Source organism: Bidens hawaiensis, unplaced genomic scaffold (genome assembly GCF_021521415.1).
Source record: "Bidens hawaiensis isolate Kalapana, Puna unplaced genomic scaffold, B.hawaiensis_p1.1 tig00019953_1, whole genome shotgun sequence".
Classification (NCBI taxonomy): Eukaryota; Viridiplantae; Streptophyta; class Magnoliopsida; order Asterales; family Asteraceae; genus Bidens; species Bidens hawaiensis.
Window position 1 is genome coordinate 265,613 of NW_027493034.1, and position 13,849 is coordinate 279,461.

The 13,849-nt window shown below is 32.9% G+C and overlaps 1 protein-coding gene across 1 annotated transcript; it reads left to right on the top strand.

Annotated features, from left to right (window-relative positions):
- The first annotated feature begins 967 nt into the window (after positions 1-967).
- LOC143559623 (alcohol dehydrogenase-like 4) lies at positions 968-8,021 on the top strand. Its single transcript, XM_077048141.1, has 9 exons — positions 968-1,100; positions 2,744-2,793; positions 3,147-3,475; positions 3,609-3,691; positions 3,873-3,948; positions 7,166-7,227; positions 7,341-7,436; positions 7,513-7,674; positions 7,791-8,021. Exons 1-9 carry the CDS (start codon positions 999-1,001, stop codon positions 7,905-7,907), a joined length of 1,077 nt encoding a protein of 358 aa, XP_076904256.1. The 5' UTR covers positions 968-998; the 3' UTR covers positions 7,908-8,021.
- Positions 8,022-13,849: the final 5,828 nt, after the last annotated feature.

Consider the following 13,849-nt stretch of genomic DNA (forward strand, 5'->3'; position numbering starts at 1 on the left):
ATATTAGGAAAAATAAATTTCAGAACATTTTAATTATAATGTAAGGAACCGGCTATTTGACACAAGAAATTAAGTTTATTAAATCTATACAATTTATGATTATCCTCATCACTAAAATATGATACAAGAAACCGGCATGCGTTCTTTGTTTCGCAAAATTCAATAAAATTTTAAATTGATGTCAATTTTTTAATTTGAAGGGTCCGCATAATTTGTTCTAATTAAAATCCGAATTTAATTCTTGACGTGTTAGTTTACAAGTGAATTAGAATTTCAATTAATTTATTTAAATTCTTTCGTGTCAAACTGAAAAATAATTTAATCAATGGAATGAAAATCTTTGAGCAGTGCCCGGTTCACCCCGGCCACAACCACCTCCCACACCTCAATCACCATTGCCACCACAAACATATAACATGCAGCCCCTCCCCCCCTTCTTTCGCTGCCACAACCTCATCATTGCTGCCACCAAAAGCGCCACCACCAACATCATCACCATCAGCCCGTGCCCGTAAACAAAATGGAATATAGTCCAAGATTCCTTCGAATTTGGATTTCTTTCAAACGTGTGCTTTGAGATTCACAAGTTGGATATTCATGCAGTTATTAACAATGTGACACATGATCACATTAAATCTATGCCACATATTTTTTCTTGAGCAATAAATCAATGCCACTTGATAGCTAGCCAACTCATGCTACCCTACATGTCATCAAGATACAGATTTAAATTAAATATCAAATTCAAAACACTGCATTTCCATCGCCAACTTGTAACAATTAATCAGATATAGCAAGATGTACGCCAAAGAAGAAGCTAATGCTCACTCTGCTGGTAAAGAAATCACATGCACAGGTTTGTTAATTAGTTCATGTAAAACATGTATTGATCGACGAAGACTTTGAATTAAAAATATATGATCAGAGGTTTAAGTATTAATTAATTAATCATGTTGTTTGAAGCTGCTGTGGCATGGGGTCCTGGGCAGCCTTTCTCCATGCAGCAAATTCGCGTTCAACCCCCTCAACAATTAGAAGTCCGAGTGAAAATCCTATTCACTTCAATCTGTCATACTGATCTTAGTGCTTGGAAGGGCGAGGTATGACGTACTATGATATAACCTTTGTCACTTCAATCTATAACCTTTAATTAAAAGCTACAACTTTTGTCATTTGTCATCTTCTCTTTACTCCTAACTAATTTTGGAAATTATTTTGTTAAAAGAATTTCGTTGATTAGTATTTACAATAGTTTTAGAAAAATTTCTGGCTGCAGTTGTTGTAGACAAACAACAAGGTTAACAATTATTTTTATGTCAAATCCTTAACATAAAAATCTGAATAAACCTATCGTTATCAATATTTCAATATTATAAATATTCATATAAAAAACTTATATCTACCTAGCGTTTCAATATTAATTAGCTGAAACTTTTTTATATAACCTCAGGTACTCAATCTTACAATTTAAAATACTTTAGTATTTTTATTATAATATGTTATTTTTAATTAACAAATATCGTGTAGTATACGGGTCTCAATCTAGTATAATATAATATAATATTATTATATTGGTTTTAAATAATCTCAACTACATCTTTTGGTTCGCTGATGGTCTCTGTAGGTCCCGAAACCGGATCCGACAACGAACGACTTTGTTCTTTATAAACGCTCGAGACGGGTGCGGTGAAACAAACGACCGAACATAAATAATATAACGATAAAATAAAGGAACGATCTCGTAACCAGTACAAAAGATTCATAATATTAAACGGACCGATCCCACCCAAGGTGAGCTCCCCTTGGATGGTTGTTTACACACTCAAAACACACACTAAAACTAACAACATAAGGCTCTATTTATAGCCAAACAACTAACATACTAGAAGAACTTTTCCCTGTTGAAGTTAAACGCGTGTTGAAGCTCTCGTCTCGTGTCCGGATTTATCGCCCACTTTAATTATTAACTTGACCGTAAATATATAATGGGTTTCGTAATTTGATATCGCAAGTCACAACTTTTTGGCCTTACAGTCTCAACTAATGAAATGGTCAGGGAAAGTCCCGCATTTAACATGCTTGCTTCCAACAATCCACGACTAACAGAAGTGTAACTTCATCAGTCTCTTGTAGCCAGAAAAACATTTTTTGACGGAAAACTTCTTTTTCATCGGAAAACTCAACCTGAACACTACCACATGAACACCACTGCTGCCGACCAACAACCACCACATGAAGACCACCACCACCACCACCGTTGACTACCACTACCCGAACACCACCACAACCGTTGACCAATATCCAAACACCACTACCGACGGTTTCCACCTGAAAAGGAGTTTTCTGGCCGAAAAATTTTTTTCGGCGTTCACTACCATGGGTTCCTACGACCTCAATAATGGAAATTTAAAAAAAAAAAGGTTTCTAAAGGTCCAATCTAAGTTTTCAAAGAGGTTTGGAACGAAAAGGTTGAGTTTTCCGATGAAAAAAAAGTTTTCCGACCGAAAATGTTTTTCCTGCGACCGGAGATTAACAGAATTACACTTTCGTTAGTCGTGGATCTTTGGAAGCAAACATGTTAAAGGTGGGACTGTCACCAGCAATTTCATTAGTTGGGGCCAATAACTACCAAAAGATGATGGTTGGGAATATTTAAAACCAATGGTTTTCACAAAGTTTTCATGTATCCATGGTTTTCATTTTATCCTTAAAGAGTACTTATACACTGAATACTTATATACAGAATGAATCTCAATGGGCGTATCCTCGGATATTCGGACATGAGGCCTCCGGGTAATCTTTTGAACTCCTATTTGAAACATTTAACCTTAAACTTCGCCGCACGGGTGTTATACATGACAGGTTGTAGATATTACGGTTGTTTGCTTAATTTTGCGGGTTTGCCCCCTTGTGTGCTTAATGGGTGTATCCTTTTACAACGGGGCTTACTGAGAAACCGCTGTAAAGTCCCCAATATTCATCTTTTGAAGCTGTGTCTTACCTCTACAGTAAATATTATATATAATATTCGGAACTTTATACTTCTATGCAAGATCTTAGGGTGTTATCCAATAACTTGCTGTGTACAAATGAGTATGCAATGTTATTATATGATGTTAATTGATCCGTTTAATCCTTATATGTAGGGTTGTTGAGTCTGTAGGGGAAGGTGTGGAGGACATCGAGGAAGGAGATTATGTTCTTACAATTTTTAATGGAGAATGTGGTGAATGCACTTATTGCAACTCAAAAACCACCAATCTATGTGCAAAGTTTCGAGTAGATCCGTTCCGAAGTGTGATGAGAAATGATGAGAAAACAAGGTTCTTGACTCAAGACGGAAAACCTATCTACCATTTCTTAAACACTTCAACTTTCAGTGGGTACACAGTCATAGATTCAGCTTGTGTCGTCAAGATTAATCCAAAAGTTCCCCTCAACAAGATGACTTTACTTAGTTGTTGTCTCCCTACAGGTTTTGGTCTATATATACATACATATTTATTAGTTACTCTTAAAATTTTCCATCCTTGTTTTAAGTGAATTAGTGCAAGAATATTGATTAATTAGTTTCATTACACATCAAACGATTTAATACGTGTTTGAAGGATTTGGATCTGTAACCAATATCGCAAACATACACGAAGGATCAACAGTGGCAGTTTTCGGTTTGGGTGCTGTTGGATTGTCGGTAATACTAGCAGCATACATATTTATATATGTTTTTTGAATTAACTTCAATCTGAAGAACGATATATACCGTCACTAAAAGCTATCAACAAAATATTTGTAGTTGTTTAGCACTAGATTTTTCACTTTTGCTAATGACAGTTTTCAAGTAGTGGTGCATTGATTATGGCATGTTAAAGCAGGTCATATTAGGGGCCAAGACCAAAGGAGCATCTAAAATTATAGGAATTGACATCAATTCTGACAAGTGTGTTAAAGGTACAACACAATATATATTTACTTGTGTATATATATGTTTTAATTATCTTGTAAGCTGTGCTTACAGGACAAAGCATATTTTTTTATACATGAATAATCCTTGAGACCAGATATCTAGTAAATATGAGGTAGATCATTGATATGCTTATTCATGAATCACCCTTGAGGTTTGCATTTTAATGCTCTAATCCAATGCTACATTTGAGGCACTTTAGATCATGGTTGCATCTATATATATCAGTTATCTGATGCAGATTTAAACCATAGTTATCGAAAGTGTGGGCTTTTGGCGCCTAGGAGGTTTTCTCAGACGAAGCGGTGTTCCACTGTCGATCTCCCTTGACTGCAGGCGCTATTATAGGAGAAAAATCAATGATTGATTATTTTATTTGATTTTTTTTTTATTTAGCTTGATTTTATTAGATTTTTTCTTTTTATCACTTAACCCATTTAAACCACTTATCCTTAAAGTAAGCTATCGGATTCTTTTTATTTAGCTTGATTTTATTTGATTTTCTTTTATTAATGACTTGACCCATTTAAACCAGAAAAATCAGTGATTGATTAATTTTTTAAATTTAACTTGACTATGTTGAATAATTAAACTGTCAATTCTTTTATCTGAAGATGCTCAGTTCATTCATTTTTGAATAAATTGTGTTGATTTTTCAGATGAATGGTATTTTTTTTCGGTAATAGGAGATGCGAAATTGCTTGTTTGCATGAATTTAACATATTTTTCAGAATATGTCAGTAATAAACACCAAATGTGGGACAAAGAGTGAGGATCGAAATCATTTTTTGTTTGTTTTCAAGTACAAACAAAAGGGGGTTGCGGCGCAGCTTGTTGCCCGTTTGCCTGCCACTTTATTGTAATTGTTTTGATTTTAATGATACATTAACGGCCATTCTATTTAAAAAAAAAGTATGAACACTTTGGTTATTCTGGTATTTGAGATAATTTTGATACTTTATGTTGAGGATTATGGTTTTGGAATAGTTTGGTATTTGAAAAAGTGACGTTTACCATGACATAATATATTTTGAAATTTTTTTGTTTAAGTGCGTCCTTTTTTTAGGTCCGCGCTTTTTTTGCGCCTTGCGCCTAGACCCTCAGAGAGGCCTATGCGTCTTGAGTGCGCCTAACGCATTTAATAACTATGATTTAAACTGGGGATTTACCGGTACATATCATTTGATACCCAATTATTACGAGTTTATGTTAGATCAGTTATTATTTTGGTCCTTAGTACGCCAAGTTATTATCTCCAAAGTTGGAGTACCTTGTCTGAACAAAGGGAAAATAACATATTCACATGTGAAAAGAAAGAAAAGAATAATGGGATAATTAACTCATAAGAAAAGATTAAGATAAAGAGAGTAGTTAGAGTTTAAAGATAAGTTGTTTAGTTTATTTGCTAGATTTAACGTTTTCTTGGTTTAGTTATAATTGCTTTATAGAATTAGTATTAACCTACGGGTAGTTTAAGGGTTAGTATAGATATAGGGATATATAGTTGGTTCTGGTGTGTCAAGTTTGAGTTTAATAGAAAGAGTTTCAGACGGTTATGTCTCCAAATCAGTTTGTTTGTTTGATTGTTTGCTTTGTTTTGTTTTGATCATCAATCACGCATGGGCCTTCACCCAAATTCAGTTTTCAAGCTAAATGTAATGGGGCAACTATGTTGATTTTGCTATCTGACGTCGAGCCTTGGTGTAGGATACTTCACGCAAGCAGCATCTATTACAATATAGCATCAATGTGGTATATCTTTCAACCAACTGGTAGAACATCAAGGTAAAAAGCATAAAAGATTTATATATTTTCTTCAAGAAAAACTTGTTTTCGGCCACCTTTAAGCCCCGCATGTTCTATTTCCAATACGTTAAACTCAAGTCAATTTTTATCAAGGGCGGACGTAGGTGAATGAATCTGTGTGGAGCAGTGTAATTTGATCAATGATCGAGAACAAGAGCCATGCCGCATGCTGTGTGAAGGCAATCTAGGCTTCACGATCTGTGTGAAGTGACCAATAAGCAAGAAGTCGAATAGATAAGACCTGTGTAGTGAAACCGATCAACTGATAGTTATAGAAAGAGAATGGCGTAAGAAAATGCCGGAGGGGACGATCATACCAAATGACGTATCGAAATCACTTCACATTTGATTTCTAGGAGTTGATCATGTGCAAAAGGTTTGTCTACGAACACTTAGAAATGAGTTACAGGTATAGATGATAAAAGATAATGAGTCCATTCATAAGTTCTTAAGTAAGCATAGTGGAATTATCTTCAAGAGCCTTGATTCGAGTCTTGATGACTAGATAATTGTAAGAAGGTGTACGTTAAGTTATGACTCAAATAAGTACTTGTAACCCGTGGTTGTTATCGAACAATACTTGTAAACGGTGGCTGACGTCGAGCCTTGGTGTAGGGTTTTGGGAGGACAGGGTGCAGGATAATAGACACATTATTAGATGTTACAATTGCAAAGATTTTGGTCATTATACGGCCGAATGTCCTTAAGGGGAACAAATTGAAATTTGATTCAAGAAGTTGAGTTTGCAGTACTATGATGAGAAGTGGGTCCAAATCAGTATTAGGTGGAGAATGAAGATGTTAATCCCGATTTGGTGAACATTTGAATAAGATTATTCAGTAAACAAGGAAAATGTTAAGAAAAAAGTTTGTTAGAGTTTGACTCTTGATTAGTTTAGTTTATAAGTTGATCATTTGTTAGGGTTATCTAGTTTGTGTTTGTTTATTAGTTTAATTGGTCTTTGAGTCATGATAGGTTTAATAATACTTAGGCTTTAAATACCAAGTCCTGTTTCGTTTATGTTATTTCAAGTTTCGGTTGAGTTATTAACAAAAAATAGAGTCAATATCCAAGGTTTGGTATCAACCGATTTTGTTTCTGTGTGGTCATATCTAATCAAGCCTAACATGACTAAGTTTAATTTTAGATAATATTGTTCTGTAATCATAAAACAACTTAAACATTCTTTGGAGTTCAAATAAGTTATTGTAGTTTAACAAAGTGTTCAAACAGAAAATATCTCCAATGTCTAGATTATGCATTTTTTTTCTTCTTCTTTTATGTTAATAGTTGCCCGCATTGGTGTAACGAAATGCATATTAAAGTAGGGTAGAATTTTATCAAAGACACATTTCGTTGATATATCTACATATTAACTTCTACATATATGACGTACAGGGCAAACATTGGGAATGACGAACTTTATAAACCCAAGAGATCTTAAAACTTCGGTACATGAGGTAAGTCACTAGAACGTGTATTTGTGTGTACACAATTGTTATAATGTTAGATAGGTTAAGCAAAATGATGATGTGAAGTAGTAATAATATATATTCTATCAAACTCAAAACAGAAAATAAGTGACATGACAGAAGGTGGGGTAGACTTCAGCTTCGAGTGTTGTGGAAATGTTGATGTACTTCGTGAAGCCTTCTTATCCACACATGATGTATGTATATATGTATATACTAACGCATATGGATGAACTTTTGTATTAATTAATGTGAATCGATTCGTAAATACAGGGATGGGGGATGACTCTAATATTGGGGATTCATCCATCACCAAGACTGTTGCAGTTGCATCCCATGGAATTGTTTGAAGGCCGAGCAATCACCGGTTCAGTGTTTGGCGGTTTCAAAGGGAAAACCCAACTCCCTCTTTTCGTCGAGCACTTTATGCACGAGGTATGTTTATTTCTTTTATATGCGTGTATATTAGCATAACATATGTGTAAGTGTACATATAGCCATTTGTGTGTAAATCAATATACTATTAGCATGTGCATATATGAACGTTTCAGATGGAGGGGCTAAAGTTGGATGAATTTATAACACACGAGCTTCCATTCAACAAAATCAACGAAGCTTTCGAACTGCTAATTCAAGGAAAATCATTACGATGTATGCTTCACATGTGAGTGTAGCATATATATGTTACTTGTTTGGACAATTGAAAACGATGGAAGTGTGTCCTATTGGAAGTTCAAACTAAACTTACTTAAGCTAAAACTTATAGTGTTCTAATTATTAGGGATTAAGCGTAATTAATGTTAGATTGATCGGTGTATTTCCCAAGACTACACATTGTCTTGAGAAGCGTTGGTTCTAGATGAATAAATAAGATTCAATGTTAAGAACATATCTCTAATCAGATTTGTAATCAAGAAATTCAAGTTTGTGTGTTAATTCTTGTTCCTTTCATTCAATTGTCTCTTTGATTACCAACAATTGGTATCAAAGAGGTTAAAATCAAGAACGGTCGATTTGGGAGAAACTGTAATAAGGGAAATTGATCAACAAATTCGTTTAAAGATCCCATGTCTGCTTAATCAATCAAAGGAAAGAAAGAAATATAGTATTGTCAAATTGTACTCCTTGGTACAATTTCTGCTTTGTGTGACTAAAAACCCCCCTCCCCCCTCCCCAAAAAAAACAATGTACAAGAGTCAATTAGAAACAGTTGCTTTGTATTTGCCTTGATACCGAAAAACCTTTGCAGTGTTATCGGTAAAAACGGTTCATTTTAGTTCACTTTGTGAATGAAACAGCCATGCACCGTTGTTATTAGTAATGGTTGGTTTTGATTCACTATGTGACCTAATAGCCCATGGACTATTGCATAGTAACGGTTGGTTTTAATTCATTTGGTGACCGAAAAACCCATTTATCTTTATCATTAGATGTAGCTTTTTGATTCGCTATGTGACCGAAAAACTTGTCTAACATTTATTAATTAACCTTGGAAGACTTTATTAAGTTCAGCATGGTGGCGACGGAGGTCGTTTAGCCAATAGTATTCGAACACGAACATGCATTTACATTTGGACATTTATTTATAACTTAAAAACATTATTCGCAAGTTTACAAGCGCGTGGTTTATGAAAATTTGTATTTCGGGTTTAAAACATGACACCTGCTTTTCTCGCATGCTTCACGAGGCCGCAACATTTTTTATTAAAAAGAAAGAACAAAAACAACGCAAACATATATATATATATATATATATATATATATTATATATATATGGGGATAGTGACTATGGGGCTGTTGCATATCTAACTTAGATGTGAAACCCCCCAAACTATGTAGTTTTGATCCAAATAACTTCATAGTTAATTTTATTCATTATATTTCTGTTTTCTATTTGTCAATTTTTCATCCCCAAATTGTCACTTATACGCCATTATATATCGATACCTCCTTCCACCGTTAATCAAAGATCCCCACTTGTGATTTTTTCTGTTTTGTTTCTTATTTTATGTAAAGTAAAATGAAAACTTCATCTTTTCATATAATCCCATAGGCTGTAAGTCAGTATTTTATGTTCAAAGATAAAATTCCGAGTAGAGATTTGTTTCAGGTTAATTTTCAATATAAACATCTCATGTTAAATCCTACTAAAGAAATGGGTTTTGAGTAAAAAAATAGAACATCTCAGTAAAAATTCTTAATTTAAAAATTCAAGAAGTGGTTTAATCATTACGTTCATTGGATGCATCAATTTAGAGAAATGTCAACACAAATGACCAGTACATGATTAATTTGAGGGGCAAAAGAGTTTTTTTTTTTTAATCTTTTTATCGATTGTGATGTATATAAATTGAGGAAGAAGATTGCTTCAAAGTCACCAATGGATGAAGAAATTGAAATTTTAATCTGTAAACTATCATTTGAAAATATATACGAATCTCATGAAAGACAATGAGGATGAGAATTTGATGAAAAGAAAACATGATTTAATTTAAATTTCAATTAATTTGTATCAAAACTACGTAGTTTTGGGGGTTTCACATCTAAGCTAGATGTGTAACAGCCTCATATTCACTTTTTCCTATATATATATATATATATATATATATATATATATATATAGGGTAAGGATCCTAAGAGAACCATTGGCAAATTGAGAACTTTGAGAACCATTTTGGACCATTAAAAAAAACCCTCTAAAAAATATTAAAAAAATTATAAAACAAACAAAACCGAAAATTTTAAAAAAATAAAAAAACCAAAATTCTTATATTTCATTCCGGTTTCATTAAAAAAAAATAAAATAAAAAAATAAAAAACCGAATTTTTTTTTTCTTTTTAATTTGTATTATACCTATACACATATGTATACTTTCATTTAATCTCTAGATACGTAATATACACATATGTACATTATCATTTACATTCAATTATACATATGTGTATAGGAAAAAACATGTGTGTACATATTATACATATATGTATAATAAAAAAAACCGATTTTTTTTTCTTTTTAATTCGTATTATATCTATACACATATATATACTTTCATTTAATCTCTAGTTATGTAATGTACACATATGTACATTATCATTTACCTTAAATTATACATATGTGTATAGGAAAAAAACATGTGTGTACATATATGTATATGTATAATTTAGCTAAATCGAGAATTTTTTTTTTTACGTTTTTTTAGAAACCGGGATGATAAATATGAACTTTGGTTTTTTACTTTTTTTATTTTTGTGTTTTTTTTTGTTTTATGATTTTTTTTATTTTTGGGTTTTTTTGTGGTCCAAAATGGTTCTCATAGTTTTCAATTCCCAAAAAGTTCTCACATGATCCTGATTCTATATATATATGTGTGTGTGTGTGTGTGTGTGTGTGGCTATAAACGAACCAAACGAAGTTTTGTTCATGTTCGTTCGTTTAAAATCAAAAACAAAATCATTCCTCAATCGACGATTTTATTGTAATTATATTAATGAAACGCAAGTTAGACTTGTTATTAGTTAAAGCAAGACTTTATAAAACAAACAATTAACGAAAAGAACCGAACATAAACAATCAAATTACAGTATTTAAATGTTAGGTTGGTTATTATAAATAAAAACTTATGAAAATATAAAACAACATTTAGCCAATGAACATAAACAAACAAGCATAAATGAACATAAATGAACACATTACTCAACTTTCACAAACACAGATGAACAAACACTACCTCTTCTAATGTTCTTTCATATAACTAAACGAATAAAATTTCTTGTTCGTGCTAGTTCATTAATTAAACAAACGGGTGCAAATTAAACATACTTTCCTCCGAATGATTCACAAATTGATCATTAAACATTCGATTCCTTAACAACCTTATAATATGCATGTATAACTTAACCCTTAATACTTTTTTTTTTGGCATACCCTCGTTGTTTATTATTATTATTATTATTATTATTATTATTAAAAAAGCATCAAGGTATACTAATTCTTATAAATCTTTATAATAGACTTAATTGCGTGGTTGGTCCTTCTAATTTGCCAGTATTTCACATTTGATCCTCAAACTTAACTAATTACAAACTTGATTCTAATGGTTATAACCTTATTACTAAGGCAGTCCAGATATAAGAACTTTGTCACTATGGTGGTCCTTACCCACTAACACCGTTATTTTTTTCAGTTAAGTCAGTGTAAAATGACCAAATTACATTTAATAATTATAATAATAATCATATATAAATAAATGGGTCCACCCCCACCCATCCTTCTTCTTCTTCCCCTACTCCCACCATCCACCACCCCTCCTCCTCCCTTCTTAACCAGCGCCACCCACCACTACCACCTGCCACAATCACCACCACACACCATATATAACAAAACATGACCTTTTTTCTTGACACAAGTACTTAGCCTCCAACCTTTAGGCAAAACATCCCCAAATTCATTGTCAATTCAAACTTATTAAGAACCCAAACAAATCATGAACTTTAGTGTTTAATAATTAAGGTGTCTTAGGGCGCGTTCATTTCACAAAATAAAATGGAATTGGAAAAAATTGGATTTGGAATGTAAACATTCCAATAGAAATTAGAAGGAATTAAAATCCAATTCCATTATTGATGCGTTCGTTTGACAAATGAAGTGTAATCTATCATCACAAATGAATTGGAATCGATTTTTTTAACGATGATAACAGCGGAAACATTTTAGTTTTATAGATTTTTTTTATTTATATTTTGCATTATGATTTTTTTATTACTTTTTTTTTGAATTTTTTTAGAGCTTTTCTATTAAGATCAAAAAATATTCAAAAATAATAATAAAAAATTTATAACCCAAAATATAAATCAAAAACAAAAAACTAAAATGTTTTATTCGTTGTCCTCGTTCAAAAATAAATAAATAAATAAATAAATAAACTCGAGAAAAGATTCCAATGAATTTACTTGAATTCCTCTATATTTTGGAAGGATTTGGAATTCCTTTTTTAAGGGAATTTGAAGGATTTGAATTCGAATTCCGATTCTTTGAACTGAATGTACGTAAATGAAATTAAGATTCCAATTCTAATGAAACGAACACGTCATATCATGGGATTTTAATTCCAGTTCCTTTGAATTCCCACGAAATTTGTGAAACGAATGTGCCCTTAGGGTTTATTAGTGCAGGGCCTTTTAGTACTCAACGATTCCGGCAAAGTAGGGTTTACCGGTTCAGGAAAATTATAGCTGCAACACCCTATTTTCCTTTTCGTTTCAACATCAACCGGAGCCAAATCATCAAAATTAGAATCCGATTTAAAACAATTCTTTCAACAACGAACTGATCTGCGAGTGAAAATTGACCTATTCCACCATTGATGCGCCCAATTCCTAATTTTTGACATGATATAATCTGCTCCATCTTTGTGAAATTGGCCCACCTTCGTTACTTCGTACAGGTATCCTCTTCACCACGTCGGAGAATTGATGACCACCCTTTTTATCTACCCCCACGCTGGAAAGTCAGAACTCTCAAACTAGATCTGGGTGCTCGTGATTTCTTGTCAGATATTCTTTAGACGAGCATGCTTAAAGGAGGATAGTGGTGGTTGTTTGCGGTGGTGTTCTTTAATGGCCGACAAGTCATGAGGTTGGATGCGTGAATACCTTTGGTAGTGGTGGAGGAGGATGTTTGGTGAAAAGAGAGGATTAGGGGAAGAAAAAAGGTGGCGTGGGGCCCACTTGTTTATTATTATTAAGGGATAAATTTATCTGAAAAAATTTAATGGTGTTAGAGGATAAGGCCTATTCTTGAGTTTTTTTAAAGGAGGGAAAGGAAAGGAAAACTAAGAATAATTAAAAAATGGGTGTTCTTGAGTTTTTTTTAGGATAGAAAGGAAATGAGTAGGAGGAGTTAGAAGAGATTAAATTGATGTTTTTTTCCAATAACTTATCCTCTCATAAATGGGCGGATAACTAAGGATAAAAAACCAAATTACAATATTACCAACTAATCTTTTCATCTTCTTCATTACTTTAACCCATTTTCTGCTTCTTTCTCTAACGCCTTTGATTCTATCAAAATCGCTGCCATCAACATAGTTATCCTTTCCTTTCCTCTAATTTCCTTCCAACTCAAAAACACACCTAATTAAAAAAAATTCCCTTCCCTTTCCTTTCTTATCCTTCCATCTCCTTTCTTTTTCTTTCCTTGGTTAAAAAACTCAAGAACAAGACGATAAGGATCATTGTTGTTATAAAATTCATACATCTAGACTATCTTTGTAATAGGTTTATAACAATTAGAATTAAGTTTGTAATTAGTTAAGTTTGAAGATATACAATATTAACTAAGATCACGTATGCAATATCGACAGGCCACATAGACCAACTATGCAGTTAATTCCGTATAATATAACAGTTAATTCCGTATAATATAACAGTTCATGTTTGTTATAAGTAGGATAAAATAGGTATTTAAAATGACACGTGGCAGATAGTAACTAGTCAAAGCATCACCATCATGGTCACACCATTTTCCCTCTCAATTGCCGTTTCCTGCAAATTCCTCTCTCTCTCCTCCATACTTTCTCTCTCTAAAAATCATTCGTCCCAAATAGGGTAA